The 26547-nt window shown below is 43.7% G+C and overlaps 1 protein-coding gene across 1 annotated transcript in view; it reads left to right on the top strand.

Annotated features, from left to right (window-relative positions):
• Positions 1-26547, top strand: part of PDZRN4 (PDZ domain containing ring finger 4) — a 2469118-nt gene that overhangs the window by 1364267 nt on the left and 1078304 nt on the right. The window contains exon 3 of the mRNA XM_085653075.1: positions 1571-1651. Within this exon, the coding sequence (XP_085509201.1) occupies positions 1571-1651 (81 nt within the window). The remainder of the gene's footprint in view (positions 1-1570; positions 1652-26547) is intronic.

Genomic DNA, 26547 nt, shown 5'->3' with positions numbered 1-26547 from the left:
ATAGCGATAGTCACAGCAAAACAATACAGGTGAAAATGTGCACAATCCAAGCGTATTGGAAAATGATAAGGGGGAAATTCCACTGAGGCCACCGAGTTGTGAGAAGTTTAGCCCAAGCCAGCAACTTTCAGATGTTTGCAGGGATTATGGTAACAGAAGTTAACTTGAAGCAATTACTGTTCTAGTATACACTTTTTGAGAACCTCGTTGTTTTGGTTTAATTGCCCACATTTCCCGCTGTCTTTCTAAAATTGAGCCACATTTGGAAATTAAATCTCTCTCTTTTTGTGATCTAGGTTTTATACAGACCTCATTTCCCAGCTTTAGGATCAGCACTTGACTTATCTTCATTTGTCTTCTCTACTCCATTGTATTCTATGATCCATCATTTCACTTTTGGGTATTTTAAGCGGTTTTGTCCTATGTTAATCCACTATACATTCTAAAATGATCCAGGGACCAGATTCCTTGCTCCAGGTAGCATACAATTATGTTGCAGGCACATGCCATCATTTTATGGAAAAGTGAATGTTCTCCAATCTGTTATACTGTACTCATCAAATGCTGAGCTGGTGCTGTTAAAGGGAAGACAAGCCCTCACAAGCAGCCAGTGTTGCTGATGTACCACACCAGAGCTGACATTTTGATTCTTCTTTTTGCTTCCTTAATCTCAAATTATACACAATCTGTCTCTGGCTGCGGTATGCAAATAAAGCTTGTTAAATACTTTTCCACTCTTCTGCTCTTCAAAATTCTCTTCAAAGAAAACGTTTTGTGTCCTGACTTTCAATTTAAGACGACTCTTTGAACTTCTTTTCTGACGAGTAGTTTCTTGGCTATCAGAGCTTTCAGTTGCTACATTGGCAACACTGACACTTGTAGTCCCAGGCACTACATCTCTTCCTCTCACTTTCACCAAGAGCTCGAAACAGAGAAAAGGGAAATGGATAAATGAGTCCTCATGACCTTCAAGCCAGGCGGGTACAACCTTTGTCAACAAAAAAGGTATTAGATTAGTAAACTCATCTTTTTCTACCGGAATCAAAATCCTCCCGCTAAATGTGCCGTATGCATGAATGTGTTTGCAACTGCATGTAAAAAATATATTTAGTCACTGGAGTAGTGTGCTCCAGGGTTAATTCACAATGGTGTTGCAGGCAGTACAGCAAATGATTTCTTTACTTGGTCTCATTTATCTTTAAAAGCATCGATCAGGCTTTCTTCGGTACTAAAGATTCAAATATTTCCATGTCATCTAGTTTAACGACAACCACTACTCTCAGATCTCTTTGTATCAGTATCTGTCTCATTGCACTAGAGATTTAACATCAATGCCTTTTAGGGTTAGAGCTCGAGGAACTATCCATTTCCAAACAGTGCAGGTGCTGAGTTGCTACTCGTTCCAAATGGATTAAGTGACCATTTTCAAGTTGAGCAATTCAGTGTAACTGTCACTTCCAAAATTTTGCATGTACAGGTGACATTGATCTTGAGATTTTCCTCCTTTATTTACCTTGCTCTTGTGTGCTTACCCAGGGACTGACTTTGTGCCTCTCTACATTATATACAGGTCCCTGGAACAAGCAATCTTCAGCAGTTGTCTTCAGAGCGATCAGAAAATAGTGGTGTGTCCTCAGGTGATGAACAGAAGGTGAGTTACAAACAAGCAGTGATGGAGGAAAGGGTGTTCCTTTTGTATGGTGAGATTAAAGATCTCTTTGGTTCTTCTCACTATGCAATGTAGTCTCGCAAGCATCAAGAGCTACTGCATAGTTTCTTAGAATGTTAGTGTGATGCTTCTTACATGTTTTGGACAATTCATATGCTTATACAGTGGGTTGTAGTGGGTTTATAGCATGTTATTGACTTGGTTTAACTGTGTCATACTTCCAATAGGACCAGAGAAGAGACCATAAGTTGTGACCAATGGCTGTACCGTAATTATTGTACTTTCTGTACATCCTTCATTCTTGTGCATGCCAGCTGCTGGCGGGATGCCTCTCAGGAGGGAGGTGCTGCTTAGTTTTCGATTTATCACACTTTACTTATGCTGATATCCATAAATTGAGAAGCATACTTCTCTTCCCTTTTGCCTAACAACAGTTTTACTATATTGAAATGTATAAATTGAGCAGCATTTACTTCCACTTCTTTGATCCCAGCTCTCCGAGATTGTCATGATTCTTCAGCTCCAACTATGGTGACCTCCATCATTGCTTCTATGGCATGTCAAAATCCCACACTGTACTCTACTCCAATGACTTCAGATATTGGATACCTCCAGTGTTTCCCTTCATGCATTCCCCACTGTCTTGGATGGCTCCATATTTCATTGGTATCTGTCACTCTCTCAGCAATTTTACCACTTGAGCCATAATATCTCCTCTATTCTTGAACCTACAGGTATGGTGAAAATTTTACAGCCAAACTTCTTCCTCTCTACCCTCCACTTAACCCATTCCGATCGTCCTTCTTGCAGTAGCTCCTGCAGTACACGACTGTAGGAAATCCACCTTTCTTTTATGGCCACCCTAGCTTTTTCACCTCTTTGCTCAACCATATTTTCTCTGACTGTAGAACTCAGTGCACATTACTCCTGCTAACCAGTACTAAAATAACTGAGTTCCCCTTTTTAACATGGTCAAATTGGCGCAGCCCTAATTTGCATATTTAACTTACCTATAAAACCTGAGTATATATTGGTAAAAGGTGTAACCAGTGCCTGTAAGTTAAATATCATGGGCCCGATTCACAGAACTAACTTAAGAAAAATCCTAAACTTACTACCATTTTGGTATTCACAGAAGGCACTTACTCATTTTGGTATTCACAGAAGGCACTTACTCATTTCGGTATTCACAGAAGTTAGTAGTCCTAAGTTTAGGACTCCTAAATGCCTTCTGTGAATACCGAAAGTCTTAAAATTAGGATTTTTCGCAGTTTAGTAGTAGTATAGTTAGGACTCCTAACTTTAGGACTCCTAAATGCCTTCTGTGAATACCGAAAGTCTTAAAATTAGGATTTTTCTCCATTTAGTAGTCCTAAGTTTAGACTTAGGACTATTAAATTGAGAAAAATCCTAATTTTAAGAATTTCGGTATTCACAGAAGGCATTTAGGAGTCCTAAAGTTAGGAGTCCTAACTATACTACTACTAAACTGCGAAAAATCCTAATTTTAAGACTTTCGGTAGTCACAGAAGGCATTTAGGAGTCCTAAAGTTAGGAGTCCTAAATTTAGGACTACTAAATTGAGAAAAATCCTAATTTTAAGAATTTCGGTATTCACAGAAGGCATTTAGGAGTCCTAAAGTTAGGAGTCCTAACTATACTACTACTAAACTGCGAAAAATCCTAATTTTAAGGCTTTCGGTATTCACAGAAGGCATTTAGGAGTCCTAAACTTAGGACTACTAACTTCTGTGAATACCGAAATGAGTAAGTGCCTTCTGTGAATACCAAAATGAGTAAGTGCCTTCTGTGAATACCAAAATGGTAGTAAGTTTAGGATTTTGTCTTAAGTTAGTTCTGTGAATCGGGCCCCATATGTGGACTGCAGCACCTATTGTGTCAGCCATTGATTGACACTGAAAAATGGCTCCGGGCTTGCCATTGTAGCCTGACTGAATTGCACTTAAAACACTTCGATTCGACCTGACAAAAATAAACCCTTTTGACCAGTCTAAACCTTCCTTTCAAATATTAATAGGTCACCCTTAAGTAAGCCTTATAGCCAATAAGGCAGGGCCCATGTTATCTAAAAGTTGAACTTGTAGAAATGTAATGTAAAACATGTCTTTACAGTGACCAGCTCCCAAACACTATTTTCACTCTAGAAAGGCTGGCTTGGCTGGTCCAGAAGGAAACGCCAAGATGCACCATTCCATTTAATAACACTATCTTCCGCTAGGAAAAATCTAGAAATCTCATTCTTTAACTCTTTGTAATGTTTATTAAAAGCCAAATTTACTGGTAAAGCATGAGGTTTAATAAATATTAAGGAAATGCAGTTTTAGAAAGTTACCTTATCCCTGCCTAAATACTCTGGAGGCTAATTTGAGTTAGCCTCCATCTACAGAACTCTGAGCGCTCAATCCCTGAATGAGGTGTGAAAATGCTCCCAGAGCAGAGACAAAGGCCTGGCTTTGGGGAGATGTTTCAGCTCAAGATGATCATTTGGGCAGTGCCAAGGAACTTAATTCACTTCAAATGGGCCTACCCTATCACAGGCAAATGTCAGATGACCCCCTTGACAGGCCCATTCCTTTGTTCCCCCAGTCAGGCAGGATCCTACTCCAGTGGACAGGAAGCTGCCCCCAGAACTGTTTTGAAGTGATCACAGAGGAGGGGTTTGTCATTTCGCTGACCACACTTTTGGGGTGGGCACATGGGCTCTGCACAAGGAGAGAAGGATTTCACTATCTTGGATTTAGGCAGTGGAGGCCACTGTTGGTTTGATTGTAGTAGGGCACACATAGAATATAGCAAAAGTGGTTATAATAACCCTGGGAACGTTTACCCCATTAGCTTTAGGGGAACCAGGAGTCATCCCCAACTACAAGCTTGTGCCAGGAATAAATGTGGCACCCCAAGTACTCCCCTCAGAAAACTACAGAACATGAGGTAGATCAGGCGAATACTGCACCTAATATCTGTGATCTAAGAAGAGCCTAGAAGGTTGGACTGTTTCTCTTACACCCAGGACAAAGAAATGGACTCCAAAGGTCATAAGGTTGATTTTCTCTTTAAGCCACAGGTACACAACAAGCAACAAGAGGCCTTTTTGCAATTGCCCACCTGACCAGTTCCTGCTGGACCTGCCCTGAAACCTGCTGTTGGCCTGTGCTGGAGTGAGTCCTGACACTCCCCATCCATGCTGTTTCTGAGGCCCTGGAACCCTTACCTGTGTCTGGCTGGAGTTCTTCTACCACCCCATAAACCCTGGGACTTAGAAACCTTTTGGCTCCAAAGACCTCCGGAGGACCGGGACAAACCTGTTAAGTCGATCCGACTGAGGTGCGTTGCCACTGGGCTAAAGGTGGAAGTTTTTCCCTTTCAGAGCATCTCCGCAGCAGCAAATCCTATTCCACTGGACCTCTTGGAGAATGTATGGCCTCATGGAACCCTCTTTGGCTACACCCTGGCCTCATGGAACCCTCTTTGGCTACACCCTGCAAGCTTGCCCTTCTGAAGGAATCTGAGCTTCAACAATGCGACTAAAAGGGAATGAAGAAATCTTGTCTGGGTAAAAGTGTAAAAAGTATCTGGCTTGCAAAAGAACCTTCCATGGGCATGAAATTAGAATTTCTCCCGCTTGGAACTTTCCGGCCAAATACCATTGGCTTTTTTGGGACCTTGTCCGATGGCTAGCCAATCACGTGGAACTTTTCTCTGCTACAGCTGCAGCTCTGTCCCACTGAAGATTTGGAACTTCTATTTTTGAGACTAAGTCCCAAGGTAAAAGTCCTGACCAAGTGGTGACTGGTTTCTGTATCTGACCCACGATCCATCCGGGTTGGCCTCAAATTGCGCTTAGATCCCAATCTACAGTGATCGGTTGACCAGAGTAAGTGTTTAATGCTTTTTGGTGCATTTTTATTTAAAACGTTTAAAAAAATCATCTCTCTGAATATTGAATATTTGTTGTTTTCGTGTAATTTTATTTATTATAATGTGCTCTAGGTTTCTAAAGATTTTTCTTGTGCTTTCTTCTCACTTTATTACTGTTTTGGTACTACATACATGCTTTACATATTGCCTCTAACTGATGCCTATCTGCTCTATGCCACAGCTACCAGGAAGTTGAGCTCAGGTTAATTTAGTTTCTGTAGTCAAATCAAACACCAATGGTGGACCTGGTAACCCCACCTCACACACAGTTCCAACCATTTAAAGCCTGGTGCACTTCATTTCCAGTACCAGCCGTTGTTTGATACAGCTGCCAAACAGAAACAAATTTAGAAAAAAGTGGAATAATGCACCATGAAACATAACAGCCCACAAATCTTCAGTTTTCTTTAAAAAGTATTCTTTATTTCATTTTCATATGAATTGTAAAAAATCCAATAAATGAACATCCATCCAATGCATTTCGTTCAAATAAACTTTGGAACTTCATCAGGGCTTTAAATAATGTATAAAAAGCATTTGCAATGCAATCGGTCTCGCCTTTGGGACCTTAGATTTATTTAGCTATGCAGCACATTGCCTGGGTGCTAAAACATCTGTTGTTCTTTAACATGGAGGTAAAGTAAGCACCAAACTGTGTGACACGCCAGGTATGGCACATGGAGAGAAATATTGCCTTTCAGCTTTAACTGGTATAGTCCAAAGCTCTGTTTTTAATATAAAATCAGGGCCTTCGGTGGTCATGATGGAGCAAGGTTTCGTAAAGAAGAAACTTGCTTGGATGCAATCCTCTCAAATAACATGTTATCACGTAACAAACCTGTTTTGTAAATACTAATATTGCATTACACATGACATACTGTATCTAGGGGAAGCTTTTGTATGTGTATTACTAACCAGTAACCCGAGTGTCTTAAAATGGCCGACAAAACGCGGAAATTTCACTGCGCATGCGTCTACTGCATCTATGTGGTATGATGTTTTCCATGCTGGGGGAAACTTTTGCAGCTGCGCAATAGCATTTAAAATGCCTGCTTGAAACTCACATGTTAATGCGCATGCTTTGCGTAAACTAAACCTTGCAAGTTCTACTAATTACTAATGCGAAAGATATAAATAAGTAAATGGGATTAGAGTAGTGATAAGTGGTATACAGTGAATTCATTTATTTTTGTATTCTAACATGTTTTTCTCTGACTTGATTATTAGTTCGTATTTGGGCCTCGGAGGGTGACTGAAATCCCTACCCCACCTGATCAGTGCGCACGCGTCCTAAACCCTGCCCGGAACTATGATGACACCATTGAAACCCAGCCAAGGTCAATCTGGCAAGATGCACATGGGAACTTAACCCATCGACCCGGACAAGAGCAACATTTTTACAAAGTATATAAAATGTATTGATCAAAATATGAAATGCGGGTGGTAATAAAGCTTTGGGAAAGTAAATTAAGGGGCGGAAACATAGGACAAAAGAACCTAAGAAAAATATTACATTTAATATGGTGTGATGAACTCACCTCCTTGCCCTGTCCAATCAGAAGTAGGGTAAAACACAATATTGAAACTTTTGGGGGCGGTACACTAACACAGAATAGTATAATTGAGGTAAGCTAGCTAGAGATCAGTGTCAGACCTGTCATTCCGACTCGTCACAGACCCGACACGTATGCTGTCACAGACGCTGTCCGAGACGCTGTCTCAGACATTGCAGATGCGAGAGACCCTGCTCGAGAGACCGAAATACTGATCGATAATCCAATCATCTAGTAGGGGAATTGCAGAAGAAAGATCGAGGAGAGTAGTGCCAGAGAGGGGTGCGACGCTGGAGTTGCACTTAGAAGAGGTCACCTTCCCAGTTCTGAACCTGTCCTGATCCTCTGTCTTCCACCTGTCCCGGTGGACTCCATCTGGCCCATCTTCAAGGAGTTGTGTTCATATAGGTAAATATAAATTCTGAGAAATCTGGCCTTGTACCTGCTCTCTCTTTCCTCCCTTTACGGGTACTGTCATCACAATATTGTATTGAGACTTATTATTTGAACTAAACTTGATTTCTTTCCTGTATGAAACTCGATGTTAACATTATTAATTAGATAAAACTTTTTAAACTCTTCGAGTCTGTGGTTATTTGGAGAATAAAACTTTAATGTAATTTCTACCTAATATAACTTAGCAACTAGATTCATTGACCAGAGGAAATTTATTATCAAGGAGATCGAGTTGGTAAGAATTTGGTAAAGGTAAACAAACTTGCAGGTAAATCAAAATTGACCACAGCGGTACTACTGGCTTATTGTATGAATGTTTATGGGCCCAGGTGAGTGTATGTTGTGTGAGTAACACAAGCTGGGAATCCGCTCGATCAGTCATATCACTGAAAATACAAGATTTGAAAAAAATATTAGTGTCTACGGGTGCTCATGGAAGACAGTTTCTATGGACTGGAATCTAGAGAATGCAAAAGTGATTCTGGTATTTTACTGACCTCTGCAGGTCGTTTTCTATCAAGAAAGTTAAATAGAGGCTGTTGCCAGAAAATGTTTAAAAAATGAAAGTCCCTCAGCAGAAAACAATTCTGGTATTTTACTGACCTCTACAGGTCGTTTTCAATCAAGACAGTTAAACAGAGGGAATTGAACAAGCAGAAAGCAATCCTGGTATTTCACTGACCTCTACTGGTCGTTTTCTATCAAGACAGTTAAATAGAGGCAGTTAAACAGAAAAAAAAGTCCCTAAACGGAAGCAGACAAGTCCTAGGTCTGATCTCCAGAGTCCACAAAGTACATACCCATATAAGTATATACTAAAGTATATACAAGAGATCTCGAATACTCGACCTAAAAAACATATACAAGAAACAGTTACACAAACAATAATTCATACACAAGACAACACAATACTTAAAGAACAAATAAGTTACACAATGATGAACCATTTTATACAATAAAATGCCATAAAATAATAATCACAATACATTTAATCCATGAGAAAAAGACAAAAAATCATTAAACTTATGCAGGAGCTTGTGTGCAAGTAAACCCCACTAAAGAAGTGGACCTGCATGGTAGCTTCCCACATTCCTTAAAAACCAATCAACATAAAAAAGAGGAATAGACCAATCAGGACAGATAGAAATTGTACAGGACGTTGCTGGTGTGTACAATAATTAATGTCATCTTGTCATGTTTGTGCTACTGCCTGAATATTTTCATGATTTCTATTGTAACATTTGTATTCCTTTTAATTGCCTAGCGATTCCTACATTGCATTTATTTGCCCCATATATAGATTAAGATAGATATTTCTTTAGTATCTTGGTATTTCTCACACATTACACCAATTTATTCTTTATGATTGTTTAGCGTTCCCTACGTTATATTTACTTGCTCCCATATATGTGATGAACATAGCGTTAGTGTCTTAATATTCATTAGACTCTTTGTTCGAAAATTGATAATGGCAACATCCAAGTTCATTGGTCATATCAGACAAATTGCGATTAAAAGATCTCCATATTACAGAGCCAAGTTTGGCAAGAATATACAGCTGATCTGATATTAGATGGGGCAATAGAGTCCCCCATAATATACCTGGAGAAATTAATTCAAATTATTTAAAATTCGCGATTGAATATACCTAAAACTTTTTTTGTTAAGTTCATTAAAATTCCAGGTAAGTGATATTCAAAATCCCCATGTGAAGTGTCAGTTTTGCCTCAGTTGTACCAAAAATATATACATCTACCATCTTTGAACATGGATTAAATGTATTGTGATTATTATTTGAATGTGTTAGGGTCTCAAGTGTGGGGGAAGAGAGTCTGCAGTTCAGTCAAAGAGCCAGGTCTTGAGATCCTTCCTGAATTGTGGCAGTGAGGATGATTGCCTGAGATGTCGAGGAAGATGGTTCCAGGTCTTTGTGGCAAGGTAGAAGGATCTTCCTCTGGCCGTGGTCTTGCGTATCCGTGGGATAGTGGCCAGGGCCAGGTTGGAAGGGCGGAGGTGTCTGGTGGGAGTGTAGAAGGAAAGGCGGCGGTTGAGGTATGCAGGTCTGATGTTGTGTAGGGCCTTGTAGGTGTTCGTGAGGAGCTTAAAGGTGATTCTTTTGTTGATCAGGATCCAGTGGAGGTTTCTCAGGTGACCGGGGATGTGGCTGGGGATATCCAGTATAAGTCTCACTGGAGCATTCTGGGTTGTTTGCAATTTCTTTTGGAGCTTCTGGGTGGTGCCAGCACAGAGTAAGTTGCCTTAGTCAAGTTTGCTGCTGACGAGCGCCTGGGTGACCATTCTTCTGGGCTCGGTGGGGGACGGATCCACTTAAAGATCGTCAGAGCAGGAGGAGCTTGTGGAAGCAGGAGGGTGGGACGGTGTTGATTTGGTGGTTTATTGAGAGTGAGGAGTCAGGAATGATGATGTGAGTACATGCGTGGCCTAAGGGAGTGGGGGCTCCAAGCACTGCAGGCCACCAGGAGTTATCCCAGGCGGCAGGGGTGGTTCCTAGGATGAGGACTTCAGTTTTGTCGGGGTTGAGTTTGAGGCAGCTGTCCTTCATCCAGGTGGTAACTGCCTTCATCCCGCTGTGTAAGTTGTTCTATGTGACTGTAGGTTCGTCGGTGAAGGAGAGAATCAGCTGGGTGTTGTTGGCATAGGAGATGATGTTTAGTCCATGGTTTCTGACTATGGCTGCCAGCAAGGCCATGTAGATGTTGAGGAGGGTAGGATTCAGGGAGGAGCCCTGAGGGACTCCGCAATTTATCTCTGTAGGTTCTGAGAAGAATGGTGGTAGTCTGACTCTCTGGGTTCAGACAGGTGAGGAAGGAGATGATCCATTCAAAGGCTTTGCTTTGCTACAGATTCCCGCGTTGATGAGTCTTGCGCAGAGGGTGTGCTGGGAGACGGTGTCAAAAGCAACAGAGAGGTTCGGGAGGATGAGGGCTGTGGTTTTGCCTCGGTCGAGGAGATTGCAGATGTCGTCTGTTGCGGCAAGTAGTGCAGTCTCGGTGCTGTGTTTGCTTCTGAAGCCTGATCGGGAATAGTCCAAGATGTCATTTGTTTCAATATATTTGGTGAGTTGGGCTTTGATGGCCTGCTCAATTACTTTGGCTGGGAAGAGGAGCAGAGAGATGGGTCTGTAATTCTCTAGCTTTGTTGGGTCGGCAGAGGGTTTTTTCAGCAGGGAGCTATTGTATAAAATGGTTCGTAATTGTGTAACTTATTTGTTCTTCAAGTATTGTGTTGTTTTGTGCATGAATTATTGTTTTCATAATTGTTTCCTATATATGTTTTTTGTACATTATTTACAGACCTGATGAAGTTCAAATGTTTGTTTGAACGAAACGTGTTGGCTGGATGTTCGTTTAATGGATTTTTTAAATTTTGTATGAAAATTAAATAAAGGAAGGATACTTTTTAAACTAAACTGAAGATTTGTGGACTGCAATATTTCTGGGTGCACCAATCTACTTTTTTTGAAATTTAGTTACTTTAATGCTTCAACCCTAAAAAGGTTTGTGCTTATTACTTAAGGTGGGTCATCACCCTCTGTAATTACTAAGCCAATTTCATACAATGACACTACTCTGACTCCTCCTGCTTTTATAGTCCCTTATCCTTCTCTCGTCTTGGCAGCCTCCTCCTACACTGCATAACCAATATTACTTCCACCTATTGTGACTTTTTTATATGTACTTATCTTCACTCTACCCTCTCCATTCTGCTTTTTGTTTCCCTTTCTCTTTTTTTTCAAAGTTTTTTCCACTTGGCTTCCTCTTATTTCTTTCTTCCTATCTACAATTTGCTTCAGGCTCATTATTACTAACTCTACTTCCCCGTTCCACCTTCATTGCATTATTTCTCTTACCCACCCAATTTCCTACTTTCAGTGTCCCTTGTTCTGCTACCACATACCTGTTTTTCAGCTCCATTAATGCCGTTCTCCATTTTGAAATATCTTACTTTCCACATATTTCTTATGCTGAATAGTTCCTCTTTATCTCATGCACTAAGAAGCTGTATTGAAAACCCTCATTGCACTTTGCTATCCATTTCTTTTACACTTAAAGACCTTATGTTCTTTCTACACAGTCTATCCCTCTACCCAGATAACTGGTTCATTTTCCTATGCAGCCTCTTATTCTCTCCTTCCTCATTCATGTATTCCATTATTGCTGCTATTTGTGCCCCCCCTCTTTTGTTGTTTCCTCAGTTATCTGATTCATTCTTCCATGAAATGTAATATAATATTTATGTCTTCCTTCCTTACTGCTCTTTTTGAAACCCCTTAGCTCCATCTTCAGCACAGAAGGCTTCCTTGCAATCTTTGTTCACATTTCTGTTACCTTTTGTGATCCCTAACAAAAATTTGCAAGAGCAGGAAAGCCTCACAGTCAATTGATTTTTCTGTAACCCAGTCAGGGAAAGCTGTGAGGAACCCATGTTCTCAGTTTGTTTTTCTTGACTACTGACCATAGCCACAGGTCAAGACCTGCTTTTTTTCTAGGCCTTCCTAATACCCTTCATCACCATGTTGTATTTTCCTGTTCTTTAATCCAACCTCTATAACTATGATGAGGGTCAGACTGGCTGTTAACTTTCGGCCTCTCAATCGTACGCTCTGCAGGGAAAATGATCAGGTTTTCATAAACACAGGTCATTTTAGTTGTCCTTACTCCTATTGTTTTAGAAGCCCCAGAAATAGTAATTTGCACCACTGCTATGTCTGCTGATGCAGTCCCTGGATGACCCCCTTGGCAACCTGCTTTCCTCTTCAAAAACCGGTATGCTAGGGAGCAGATCCTACAAACCCAAATTCTTCAGATACCCTTGTGGTGTAATGGCCTTTCTCCAAGGAAAAACCTGGTGTGCTTGGCTCACAATTCTCATGGTCACAGTGGTCACAGTGGTGTGCTTTTTGTCTGATCTACCTCAGAAATCCTCCTTGCCTAATGGCAATCATGGCAGGACTAGACTGTCCGGTTTACCCTGTTTGCCTGCTCTACTTCTCAGCTTTGTAGATATCATATGAGCCACCTGGTGGTGGTCCATTTGCAACTGGACATTCTGGTTAGTTTGTGGTGCAGTAGCCCTTGCTGATATGAAATGCCTGTGTCCCTAGAAGCAGTCCCCACAAGACCAGAATTCCTAGATTACACTTGAGGCATGATGTCCCAGACCATCTACACTCAATTTGCTTAGAAGTAGCCCCTTTGGGATGAGACACTATGGTTTAATCTGGAGACCTAAGTGACTCTACTAAAACACTAACACAGTATGCTTGGCAACAACACTTCTACAGGTGAAGACTCCAAGGTACCCTTGTGGCTTAGTAGGCACACAATCTGTCCTGGATTTCCTTCATGTCCACAAGACCAAACCGACCGAGACATCAAACATTTTTTCTCCTGTTACCTGCTTTGGGGATCACAGGTTCTTGGCCAGCCTGCATGGTCAGCAACACTCAAGCATATTTGCCGCAGGCACAATCAAATACTCTTTACCTTCTAGTGGCTTTATATCTAATTGTGTGTTCTCATTTACCCGCTAACCTGTAGTGTTCCAACTAAGCCAAAGCGAAAAAGTCATATAATGGTATCCTAGGTCACCACGGCATGAAACCCCCCTGACAATGTCAAGCACTAAGGGGACCTAATGCTTGAAAAGTTACTGACTGCGAACAATCAACTGTCTATCATATTCATGTTTTCCTTTTTTCACCCAAACAAATTCAACTGTGATCCATTTCTGCTCTGTTATAACACACTTTTTCATCTAGAGTTTTCGTTCTTCTTCTTTGTTCTTTTTGTACTTTCTCTGTCCTTAACATATTTAGTTTTCTGGTAATTTCTCTTCCTAAGTAACCTATCATGATGAGCCCTGCACCCCAATAAACTGACTTCTCTGCACCACTATGCATAAAGTAAGCACTAATGGAATATAGTCTTGGCTTGGCCCATAACATCTTATGTAGGCAATGCCTTCAGTGCCATCACCCATGCAAATGCCTCGACTTTAGTTGTGCCCAGTGAAGACTCAGTATGACTGAGCTAAAGAAATTAAATTTACCTTGAAACATCATTACTTGGAACCTGTCTCCAAAGATTTCAAAATAGCTATTGTGGAAATTTTGCAATGTGACTGTATGTTACTCTTATGAGGGTAGCTATCCGGTGAAGAAGATCATTTGCAAACTCTGATTGTCAGGTGAAGCTTCTCTAACTAGTAGAGCATTAACCTAAAATTGCAATGCATCTGTATTGTGTAAATGTTTGGCTACAAAATCCATAGGGTGTTTGATTAGTGATTATAAACTCTAATGTATTTTCTTTTGATCTCTTACATGGACTTTCTTGTAGACCTGACCGTTTAATACACCTGTGGAAACGGAACGTAGTGTTTCTTTTTAACTCCTTCGATGCTCATGACGGAATGGTTCCGTCATGAGCATCGGTGCTCCTGTGCTCATGACAGAACCATTCCGCCATGAGGACAGGGGCAGGAAATCCCTCGGCTGTAAACAGCCGAGGGATTTCCATTTTTTTTGTGCCTCTGGAGGTGGAGAAGAGCTTTCCCAACCTCTGGAGGCCCATCAGCTGTTTTCAGTCTAATAACGATCGCGCGCATGGCGCGCTGTCATCATGAGACTGAAAACGAAACTGAAACTTAGGTTCAGTTTCAGTTTCAGTGTTTCAGTGCTCGTGGGCTATCTCAGCCCCTCAAGCACTGAAACACTTGGGAGAGGTATTGTTGGAAAGGGGAGGATATCCCCTTTCCAATGGTACCCTTCCACCCACTAGCCACCAGGGAGGGAGGAGCAGCCCCTTGGGCAAGGGCCTTTGCTCCCCCCACATAATTTCAGTCTTTCTGCCCAGGGGGCAGAAAGCCAACTAGAAGCAGGAAATTGTTTTATTAGGTAAACTAGGGGTGGGGGCTGCCCAATATGAGCACGCCTATGCCCCCACCCCCCCTGCATAATTGGAGTCTTTCTGCCCCCCTGGGGGGCAGATGGGGGTAGTAGCCCCCAACATGCCCCCCTGAGGGGGCAAAAAGCCCACTAGGCGCCAGTTTTTTAAAAAAAGATTTAATTTAGGGGTGGGGGCTGCCCAAGATGGGCATGCCAATGCCCCCACCCTCCCCCCCACAAAATTCTAGTCTTTCTGCCCCCCAGGGGGGCAGAGATTCCACTAGAAACCAGGGATTATATTTTTTATGTAAATTAGGGGTGGGGGCTGCCCAATATGGGCACGCCAAAGCCCCAACCCCCCTGCACAATAAATCTTTTTGCCCCCCCGGGGGCAGAAAGCCCACAAGTCCCCAGGTTTTTTTTTTACAATTAATTTAGAGGTGGGGCTGCCAAAGATGGGCATGCCAATGCCCCCACCACTCCCCCCCCATAAAATTCCAGTCTTTTAGCCCCCCTGGGAGGCAGATGGGGCAGTAGCCCCAATCTGCTCCCCCCCCCCCCAGGGGGGCAGAAAGCCCACTAGAAACCAGGGATTCATTTTTTATGTAAATTAGGGGTGGGGACTTCCCAATATGGGCACACCAATGCCCCACCCCCTGCACAATTAGTCTTTCTGCCCCCCCGGTGGTAGATGGGGCAGTAGCCCACAATCTGCCCCCTGGAGGGGAAAAAAGCCCACTAGACACCAGTTTTTTTTTTTTAAAAAGATTGAATATAGGGGTGGGGGCTGCCCAGATGGGCATGCCAATACATCCACCCCTCCCCTCCCCCACACAATTCCAGTCTTTTGACCCCCCCAGGGGGGCAGAAAGCCCACTAGAACCAGGGATTTTTTTTATTATGTAAATTAGGGATGTGAGCTGCCCAATATGGGCATGCCAATGCCCCCACCCCGTGCCCAATTAGTCTTTTTGCCCCCCACCTGGGGGGCAGAAGGGGACAGTAGCTCCCAATCTGCCCCAGGGGGGCAGAAAGCCCACTAGACACCAGGGTTTTTTGAAACATTTAATTTAGGGGTGGGGGCTGCCCAAGGTTGGCAAGCCAATGCCCCCACCACTCCCCCCACAATATTCCAGTCTTTCTGCTCCCCAGGGGGGCAGAAACCCCACTAGAAACCAGGGATTAATTTGTTATGTAAATTAGGGGTGGGGCTGCCCAATATGGGCACGCCAAAGCCCCCAACCCCCTGCACAATAAGTCTTTCTGCCCACCCTGGGTGCAGATGGGGGCGGTAGCCCCCAATCTGGCCCACCGGGGGCAAAAAGCCCACTAGACGCCTGTGTTTTTTTTGCGAATAATTTAGGGGTGATGGCTGCCAAAGATGGGCATGCCAATGCCCCCACCCTCCCCCCACCACAATTCCAGTCTTTCTGCCCCCCTGGGGGCAGATGAGGTCATTAGCCCCAAATCTGCCCCCCCCAGGGGGAGCAGAAAGCACCCTAGACACCAGGGACTCTTTTTGTATGCGCCAGGAGTGCGGGCTGCCCAGAATGGGCATGCGAAAGCCCACACCCTACCCCCCAAAGTAAGAATAGGACTTTCTGCCATCCCCAGGAGGCAGATGGGGGCAATAGCCCCTGATCTGGTCCCGAGGGGAAGGCAGAAATCCCACTAGGATTTATATATATACGTAGGGGTGGGAGCTGCCCAAAATGGGCATTCAAATACCCCCGCCCAAAAGAAAAATGCTACAGTCTTTCTGTCCCTCCTGGAAGGCAGATGGGGCAATAGCCCCTTATCTGCCCCCCGGGGGGGGGGCAGAAAGCCCACTAGGCACCAGGGATTTTTATTTTTCCAAAGTTTGGGGTGGGGTCTGCCCAAAACGGGCATGCCAATGCCCTGACCCCCACAGTTTTTCTGCCCACCCGCAGCAGGCAGATAGGGGCAGTAGCCTCTGATCTGCCCCCTGGGGGGGGGGACAGAGAGCCCACAAGGCAGCAGCGATTATGCTGGGTTTTTTATATGTAGGGGTGGGGGCTGCCCAGAATGGGCATCCCCCACCAACCCAAACAAAATAGCCAGTCTTTCTGCCCCTCCTGGGTGCATATTGGGGCAATAGCCCCCAGTTTCTCCCCTCCCCAGTGCGGCAGAAAGCCCACTAGGCACAGACCTTTTTGAGGAATGTGCCTACTTCTGGATTTTGGATCCTAGCGCAGCTAGCACCCAAGGAAACCTACCAAACCCACACATTTCTGATAACTAGACACCCGGGGAATTCCAGGGAGGTATGGCTTGCGTGGATCCCCCAACGTTTTCTTACCCAGAACCCCCTGCAAACCACAAATTTAGCTGAAAGAAACACTTTTTTCACACATTTTTGTGTGGGGAAAGTTGTGGCATCACTGGGCTGACACAAATTTCCTACCACCCAGAATTCCCCCAGGTCTCTCGATAAAAATGGTGCCTCACTCGTGTGGGAGGCCCAAGTACCCGCGACAGGCAAGGGCCCAAAATGTTTTGAGATATGCAATTTTGATGATGCCTCAATACATTTTGGGCCCTTGCCTGTTGCGGGTACTTCGCCACCACCATCACCAACTTCATAGCATCCCACCCCATCGCCTCAACAACTACATACTCATTGGAGACCTGAACTTCCACCTCGACAACCCCAGCGACCCAAACTCCAATATCCAGCGTCACAACCTCACCAGCATCGGACTTAAACAACTCGTCAACACACGACCCAAAGACAGGACACACCCTCGATCCCATCTTCGTGGCAGGAAACAGTGTCCAATTCAGCCACACAATGCAGCCGCCATGGACCGACCACCACTGAATACACTTCGCCATCAACAAACCCAAGGCACCCAAACCAGCCCCACGCCCACCACGAAGGACCTGGAGCAAGGTTACCGACGAGCAACTTACCTCCACCCTCATCCGAGACAACCACACCGGGGCACCTGACGCAAATGACGCAGCCAGAGAACTCCACACCTGGATCTCCAACTGCGCAGACGAGCTTGCCCTGCTATGCAACCCCGACAGACAACAATCCAGGAAATCTGCCTGGTTTACCACTGCTCTCCAAGAAGCCAGACGCAGCTGCAGGTGCCTGGAGAAGAACTGGAGAAACACCAAGACAACCGAAAACCACACCACCTACAAGGACGCCATGACGGACTACCACAACCAGATCAGAGTCACCAAGAGGAACTTCATCCACAACAAAATCCTGGCCAACTCCATCAACTCCAAGGAACTTGTCAGTGTCATTCAAGAATTCACCAACCCAGGCAGCAAAGCCACAGACCAAGACCTCTGTAACAAGCTTGCAACCTATTTCCACCTCAAGATCAAAAACCTCGACAACTTCATCGACCATCCACCAGGCGCCACAGATGGCCCCCAACCCCACAGAAACACCAGCAAGCCCACTATCTCCAACTGGACACCGATCACGGCCAAAGACACCGCCTCGATCATGAAAAGCATCCATTCGGTGGCCCCCACCGACCCCTAGCCCCTCACATCTACCACAGAGTCACGGCCGCCATCGCACCCAAACTACAACGCACCATCAACACCACCCTCAAAACAGGCACCTTCCCAGATGACTGGAAGCGCGCAGAAGTCAGACCCCTGTTCAAGAAGCCCACTGCTGACTCCACCGACCTCAAGAACTATCGGCCCATCTCGCTCCTCCCCTTCGCAGTCAAAGTTGCAGAGAAAACACTCAACAGGAAACTGACACGATTCATTGAAGAGAACGCCGTCCTGGACCCATCCCAATCTGGATTCTGAAGTAACCACAACACAGACACTGCCCTACTTGCCGCCACAGATGACATCCACACCATCCTGGACCAAGCCCACTCTGCAGCCCTCATCCTACTCGACCTATCAGAGGCCTTCGACACCGTCTCCCCCCGCACACTAGTCGCCAGACTACACAACTCAGGCATTCAAGGAACAGCCTTGAACTGGATCCAATCATTCCTCACTGGAAGAAGCCACAGGATTAGACTCCCACCATTCCTCTCCTACCCCACAAAAATTACCTGCAGAGTCCCACAGGGTTCATCCCTGAGCCCCACCCTCTTCAACATCTACATGGCCCCCCTCGCGGCCATCGTCCGACATCACAGCCTTAACACTGTATCCTATGCCGACGACACCCAGCTCATCCTCTCCCTCACCAAAGACCCCACCACTGCCAAACTCAACTTCCAGAAAGGAATGCAAGACGTCACAATCTGGATGACCAACAACTGCCTGAATCTCAACGCCAAGAAGACAGAAGTCCTCGTCACCACCCCTTTTGCATGGGACAGCACCTGGTGGCCGACCGCCCTTGGAAGCCCACCTACCCCCTCAGACCACGCCAAGAACCTCGGCATCATACTCAATTCATCACTCACCATGAACCGACAGGTCAACGCCGTCCCCTCCAGTTGCTTCAACACCCTCTGCATCCTCCGCAAGACCTTCAAGTGGATCCCCCCTGAGTCAAGGAAGACAGTAACCCATGCACTCATCACCAGCAGACTGGACTATGGAAACGCACTCTACGCCGGCATCAACATGTCCTAACTCCACAAACTCCAGACATTACAGAACACCCCCGCCAGACTCGTCCTCGGCATCCCCTGACACAAACACATCAGCCAACACCTATGAAGTCTCCACTGGCTCCCCATGAAGAAAAGAGTCACTTTCAAAATCCTCACTCACGCCTACAAATGCCTACACAACAAAGGACCCAAATACCTCAACGACAGAATCAACTTCCACGTACCCAAAAGAAACCTACGATCTTCCAACTTTGCACTGGACAGAACCCCGTGCATCCACAGAGCCAGAACAGGCGGAAGATCCTTCTCTCACATTGCAGCCAAGACCTGAAACGAGCTATCGGCAGACATCAGACATGCCCCCTCCCTGAACACCTTCAGGAAGACCCTCAAGATCTGGCTCTTCGGCTAAACAGATCTGCGCCACCCCCTCAGCGCCTTGAGACTCTCATGGGTGAGTAGCACGCTTACAATTCCCTGATTGATTGATTGATTGATTGATTGAAACATCCTAGTTTTACACATGCGCCTTGAACGCAGGGTAGTACATAATTAAAAATCTACCAGTTTGTAGAATTAAGATGTAGACTACTTTATTGAGACTCTAGGCGCAGGATGTAAAACAAATGTCTGAAAGTGCAGTTGCGTTCCTCACGAGAACTGTAAATTTATATTCACTTAGCACCTTGATTGTTCGTTCTGCGGTCAAGTATGGAATTTTAACTATGCCTATTGTGTTGTAGTTTTTATCTAGTGCTTATTACCCTTGTGTGCAGTGCTGACGTGTTTAGTCACACCGACAGTGTTAGAAATGGGGGTCTCTAATTGGCAGAGGTCGGTACCTTTTTCCAAGTAGGGACCCTTGTTCCGAGTCAGGATAAGGGTGATACACACTCAAGATAACCCCTGCTCACCACCTTGGTAGCTTGGCATGAGCAGATCAGCTTATCCCAAAGGCAATATGTAAAGTATTTGTACTAAAAACGCACAGTAATACAGTGATAACACCACAAATGGACACCACGCCAGTTTAGGAAAAATAAAGTATCTTTATCTAAACACAAAAATCCAACATACAGGTGGTAAAATTTTACTTTCGAACATTTATTGCTAAAATAAAGCTTGTATAAAACAAATAGCTCCATCTGGAGCTATGGCGATGTTATGACAACAATAAATCCAAAGTACGGCATCAACCGCAATGTGAGCGTTGTCGGGCACGGAGTCACACGAACCCCAAAACACACAGTACCTTGGAAATTAAGTCTATGATGATGCACGGCATTGTGGAGGAGAGGCATTGGTGCCGAGGTCGAGACCACCTCCCTGGCTGCCACAGGGGAGGCGAGGCGTTGTGTTGACGAGGAGGTGATGGGTCATGTCCAGGACAGGGGAAGACGGTTGCGTCGGCGGTGAGGTGTCAGTTCTTGTGGCGATACAAAGTCGGCAAGTTCATGGAGTCACCCTCAGCGGTTATCGGCGCAGCGATAACAGGATGAAGGAGCTGCCAATGATGGAGTGGTGCGTGTGCTGGCATCGGGCTATGGCGAATACTACAGGTGTCGGCAGGCGTTGAAGGGTGACAGAGCTGCGGTGCAGGTCGGGTGGTGCATCGTTGCCTTTACACTTAAAATATTCAATTTTATGTTTTCCATTTAAAAAAACATCATTTGGAAGCTGATACCATTAGGGAAAATATTTTACAATCTTTCAGTTGCCCTACATTGCTGAACTCGTATTGAAGACAGTTTGTCTACACTCCTCTACAAGTCAGTTTGTCTACAAGGATTCCTCATAAACTAAATTATCCTGCACCCAGCACAGGCTAGCTTTTAGCTCTAGCTCAGTAGTGAGACAATAGTTTTGGCCGCTCTCATTGAGCCTGAAGTGGTCTCTCACTCAAGCATGGCTAAATACTTACTAACAGCCTGGTTAATACTTTTTATCGTGCCATTATGCCTTTTACTATTACAATTACATCTCTTTAAACTTAGCTTTATTTAGATTTAACAACTTCATTTATTGAACTGATCTTTTCATTCAAATCAACCAGGTGATCCAGCAAATCATGCGATCCCATGAACTTGTCTTTCATGGTTGCTGCATCTAGTTTCTCCTTGTTCTTTCACTCTCCCAATGCTCCCTCCGCTAATGTCCTAAGACAGCATTTCTCTTCCTTTGCTGGAAATGGTTACAGGTGATTCTTCATCCTCATCTAACTATCAGGTCACTCATTACCAGTTCAACATTAACACACTTAATATGATAGAATCAGATTTTCATTATGTGTTCATGTCTCCAGCTTTCTCACTGATAGTATGCATATCCCATTACACATTCCAACAATTATTTTTCTTCTAGGCCTCTCATCAGCATTCAACATGGTAGGCCACTTAACCGTGCTTGTGGCCCTTGTCTCACTAGGTGTCATACTTACAAATAAAGATCTCTGTAAATGTCATCAAAACTCATTCTTGATATCCATCTATTCCATATGTTTTCATCGACCATCAGCATGGCTCATTGTTTAATATTGGGGCCTCTGATTTTTCTTTTCTACATAACCTACCATTGTGGCATTATCTCCTCCTATGGATGTTCATGACTTCTACTCCTCAGTGATACATAGAATTTCTCTATTACAGCCATGGGTGGCTGGGTTGTTCTACAATATCTATGCTCACTTACAGTAATACTGAACAACCTCGGCACTGTTTGCCTCCTCAAGTTTCAGAATACTGGAGATGCTTAAATCTCTCCTATGGAAACATTCCCAATACAACATAGAGTAACCTCCTCCCTTCTAAAGTGCAAAAGAGTCCTAACACCTGACTTCTCTGAATAACACATAAAACCCTTGTTGCATCATTTAATTCCCTCTCAAAGAAAACTCTGCCTTCACTGACTGCTATTCTTAAATATGAAATAAGACCTCTACTGTTTGCATGTGTTTCACCAGTCAAACAATAGTTGTATCAACCCCTACCTCAATGTCCATTCTATGGAGTAAGAGGCCTAAATCAAGTCAGAATACAAATTATTAGTTTGTTTGCTACTGAAAAAAACATTGAATCTATTCAAACCCTTTTTAATGAATTTCCATTGCATTCAATACATTATAGTTTTGGAGAGGGGAAGAGAATGTGGAGTGATTCCCCCTCCCCCCCCCCTTATATAAATGTATTCACTGCTGCCCAAACTTGAGTCTTCGTTTTCTTTTTGTTTATTAGTGCGCTTTGTAATGTATTTGGCTAGTTGGTTTACCCGTCTCAATTTTCCCTTCCTGTTTATGATGCCATTTGTAGCACAACCACGCCCTTCTCTACCTGCTATTTTGTGCTTTTTCCTGCCAAATTAAAAGTTTCAGTGTGAAATTAAAGCACTTGATGTACAGCACTTATTTTTGCATGCTGTGGGTTGCAATGTAATGTTTGTTTTGTTGTTCCGAATAGATATTTAAATTTTGACTGAAGGTCAGAAGTGGTAGACTAACAAGTCATTTTCTACTCATTTCTAAATTAAGACTTTATTTTCAAATCAATAATGGATTGCTTACAATTTTGAAGGCAGAGAACAAGAGATTCATCCTAAAGTTGTAGATGAAATAAGAAGCTGCCTCACATGAAATGCATGGTCAACTAATATTCTATGGTTGTTTTGATGAAGTTCAACTGGTCTCTTTTTGTGTCACAAAATATTTCCTACCACCCTTTTCAGCGTAATGGGTCATTCCCTCTCTCTAACCATTGACTAGTTTCACTGTGAGTAACAGCATTCTACCCTTTCACAAGGATCACATCCACACACAAAGTAGTTCCCTTAAGTGTCGGGGACTATGATAGCAATGTATTCTATCCCTTACCAAAAAGTATTTTTGGTGTTGGCTACTGTTGTTTTTTTTATATTGACGAAGGCCTAACAACTTCCCCAAAAACACAGTTTTGCAAAAACAGTAATGAAACAAATCAAGCATTGAAAAAAACAAAAGGCTGTCAACCAACACCAGACCTACTGGCTTTGCCAGGGCTTGTTGTAATGTTTGCTTTTCTGATTAGTTCACTTTGTAGAGGCATCTTTCCCTTTTCACTATATTGTGGTTTCACAGTGTGGCCTTACTCATTTTGTGTTTCCACTCTACTAATGAAATAATCAGTCATATTCCCTTTTATAACACCACTTTAAAAGCTTTTAGGCTTACATTTTTCAAAAAGTATTTTATAGGGATTTTACTTGAAGGCCATCAATTCTCCCAGTTTACAAGAGCTTTCTGTGCATCATATCAATTTATTTTTCATCGAATCCCTGTGGTGTGCTTTTACTCTTTGTTTTCTGATTTGTTCTATTTGTAGAGGAAACCTTTCCTTTCTTGTAGTTTCATTCTGTAGCATTACTCATTTTGTGTTTACACTTTACCGAAACAATTATGATTATTCGGTCATAGTCTCTGTTTTTAACAGTATATTTAATATTTTTTTCTGTTGCCTTTTTAAGAAGTGTTTTATAAAGATCTCTTTTGAGGGCCATAAGTGCCTCATGTTTGCACACAGTACTAGAGGGTCTAGCTGTTTTTCCTGATGTTCAGGCAGAGCAGCAGCTATAAAAATGTGCCAGCAGCCCAGTGGGTGCGCCAGCAACATGTCCTATTCATGGAACCGGAAAGCCCGTCCATGACGAGTGATGTTGCTTTTTAGAGATTCGGTATATAATAAGCCCCTTTATAAATCCAGTCCTGCCTTCTCATCTGTGAAATATATTTTAAATTATTGTTGCCTTCATGTTCTATCTTCCCTGGGTATTTAGTAGATCCATCTGATCTTCAAACCGTGCGCTACCTGGGAGGGGGTCTATGGTTGTGTTCCTAGGTGGTGCTTGCAAATGATGATGGCCTGGAAGCACGAATTTGTTTGGCTGTGGCGTTTCCAGCCTGTCTTCATTTATAAGAAGCGATTGAAGTGCATAACAAACAATGACAACTGTGATCCTGTGCCATATGGTGGAGGGGTCAAAGTTGGGGCTAAAAACAAAAAGATTTTGATTAAGAATTGTGCTGTTTTTTCACCTTCCATGTGTGAAATAATGTACATACCGTAAATGAAAAATGAATGCAAATGAAACTAATCGTTGGAAATGCTCCCTTTGATGTTATGAATCCTCAATTGTTTTGTTGGGGTGTTTAAGATAAAGCAAGTGATTTCAAAGAATACATTTGGCAATAGATAATCAGACTGTACCTAGTGCAAATAGTTTTATAAGTATATTAAAAGGACGCATTCCAAAACTCAACACCGTAGTTACCTCTTAAAAAATGCATCTTTGTCACAATGAAGCTTCAAGTGACTCCATAAATTATAGCCTATGCATGATCCCAAAAAGCCTTTTCATTTGGCGATTAACCAATTGCACACATTTATATTTCTTGCAGGTAGAAGGTACCCTTGCAAGAAGGTTTGTTTCTTCTTTAGCTCTGTCCTAAAATCCCCTATTAGCCATTCAAGGATGATTGTTTTCAAGAAAAAAGTATGCCATCTGTTTTAGTCAAATTAAAAAACCCTGGGTGCCTCCATGCTCATACACCCCGCCAACTTCCCCCTCTGTTTATATGCAGATGTCCTGTCAGGTGTGTCGAGGGAGTGGCAGAGAGGAGACCATCAAGGTCATATTCAGATGCAGAGTGCTGATTGTCTGGACTCCTCGGACCTCAGAGTAAGGGCCCAGGAAAGAGCAGAAAGGCAAAGGACCCATGCATAGCGTCAAAGAGATGGCCCATCAGAGGGGGCCCTCTGTGGGGGATATTGTTTTAATTTACAAATGGACAGAGGCCGTTTCCTCAGTGAGAAGCCATGAGGAAGTTGACGAGTTGTACAGAGTCATTTTTTTAAATGGCCATCACGGTCATTAGAAATTAGGGGCAGTGGTGTGAGGGGTCACTGCACCCCAATTATGGCTATCTCACTAGCAAAAAGGGGTGGGGCCATTTTTATTGTTAGGATTAGGATCATTTTTGCATTAGGATCTTCATTGGCTCTTGGAATCTGATTTCCTGCTGCATAGAGATCAGATCACAAGCAACAATGAGGCAAGATGTGCGTATTGTTTCCCTATTTATTTTTATACAAAGGGCAAACAGCCTCTTTGGGCCTCATGCCTCATGCCATAGCTCAGTGCAGTAGGGAGAGGAGTAGGTATCATTTGTGCTAAAGGTGTGAGGGGCCAGCTAAACAAATTATTTCTGTTGTACTATTCTTCCTTGCATAAATTAGAGCCCAGTGCACTCTTGTTATGCCAGTATTGCCTTATGTCTCAGACCAATGGCACAAGCGAGGGAATAGGGCAAGATGGAGGCCCATGCTTTTACAAGGAGAAGAAGACATTGCCCGCTTTCCAAGGCAGTCACTCTAATTAGTGAAGCGGGTGCAGTGGCACCCTGGCCCAGGAGTGTGAGGGGTCCACTGCATCATAATTTATGACTGTCTTACATTGGAAAATAGGCATGTGGGCTCCTTTTCCTTTCTAACATTAAGGCTGAGGGTGTCCTTTCTACAAAGAGGTGGGTAACATATGGGACTTCATTTTTTTCTCACAGGCACAGAATGTTGTTATGTTATGCAATGTGTATTTGTAAAGTGCACTATCACCCATGGGGGTTTCCTGATGCTAGGCAGGTGTGTGTGCACCTAGCCCTACCTTTGGCAAGTTGTTTATTTGAAAAACCTGGTCTTCAGCTTCTTGTGGAATTCAAGAATTGGGGAGGAGGCTCTGATGTGGAGTGGGAGGTTGTTCCATGCTTTAGAAGTGATACAAGAGGATACTAGTGCCCCTCTTCTGGTTCTGTGTATATGTGGGTTGTTGACAAGTGGGAGTCCTGCGGAGCGGAGGTGTCTGGATGGTTGATGGAAGGAACTGCGACTGTTCAGGTAGATGGAGCCTAAGTTATGGAGTGCCTTGAATGTGTATGTCAGGAGTTTGATTTGAACACATTGGTGTATAGGAAGCTAGTGTAGTTCCCTGAGGTGTGCTGTAATGTGAGTGCTGTGTGGGAGGTTGAGAATTGAGGATGGCTCAGGCTGCCGAGCTCTGGATGGTCTGTAGTCTTCTAGTGAGTTGCTGGGCAATCCTTGCGTAGAGGGTGTTCCTGTAGTCCAACTTGCTGGTGGCTAGGGTGTGAGTGACACTTTTTCTTGGGTTTCTTGGGAGCCTTTTGAAGACCTTCCACAGCATCTTCAGGGTGTGGAAACAAGATGCTGTTACCCGTTAACTTGTTCAGTCCTGTCCAGTTTGTTGTCAATGATTATTCCAAGGTTACTAGCGTGCGTTGTGGGTGAGGGTGTGGGTCTGAGTTTGGCCACACACCAGTTGAAGCCCCATGGTGTTCTTGCCATAGATCACTACTTCGGTCTTGTCCGTGTTGATCTTGAGACAGTTGGCTTTCATTCACTTTGC

This window comes from Triturus cristatus, chromosome 4_1, assembly GCF_964204655.1.
Source record: "Triturus cristatus chromosome 4_1, aTriCri1.1, whole genome shotgun sequence".
Lineage (NCBI taxonomy): Eukaryota > Metazoa > Chordata > Amphibia > Caudata > Salamandridae > Triturus > Triturus cristatus.
Note: the sequence above shows the minus strand (reverse complement) of the source record. Positions and strands in the feature narration are given on the sequence as shown.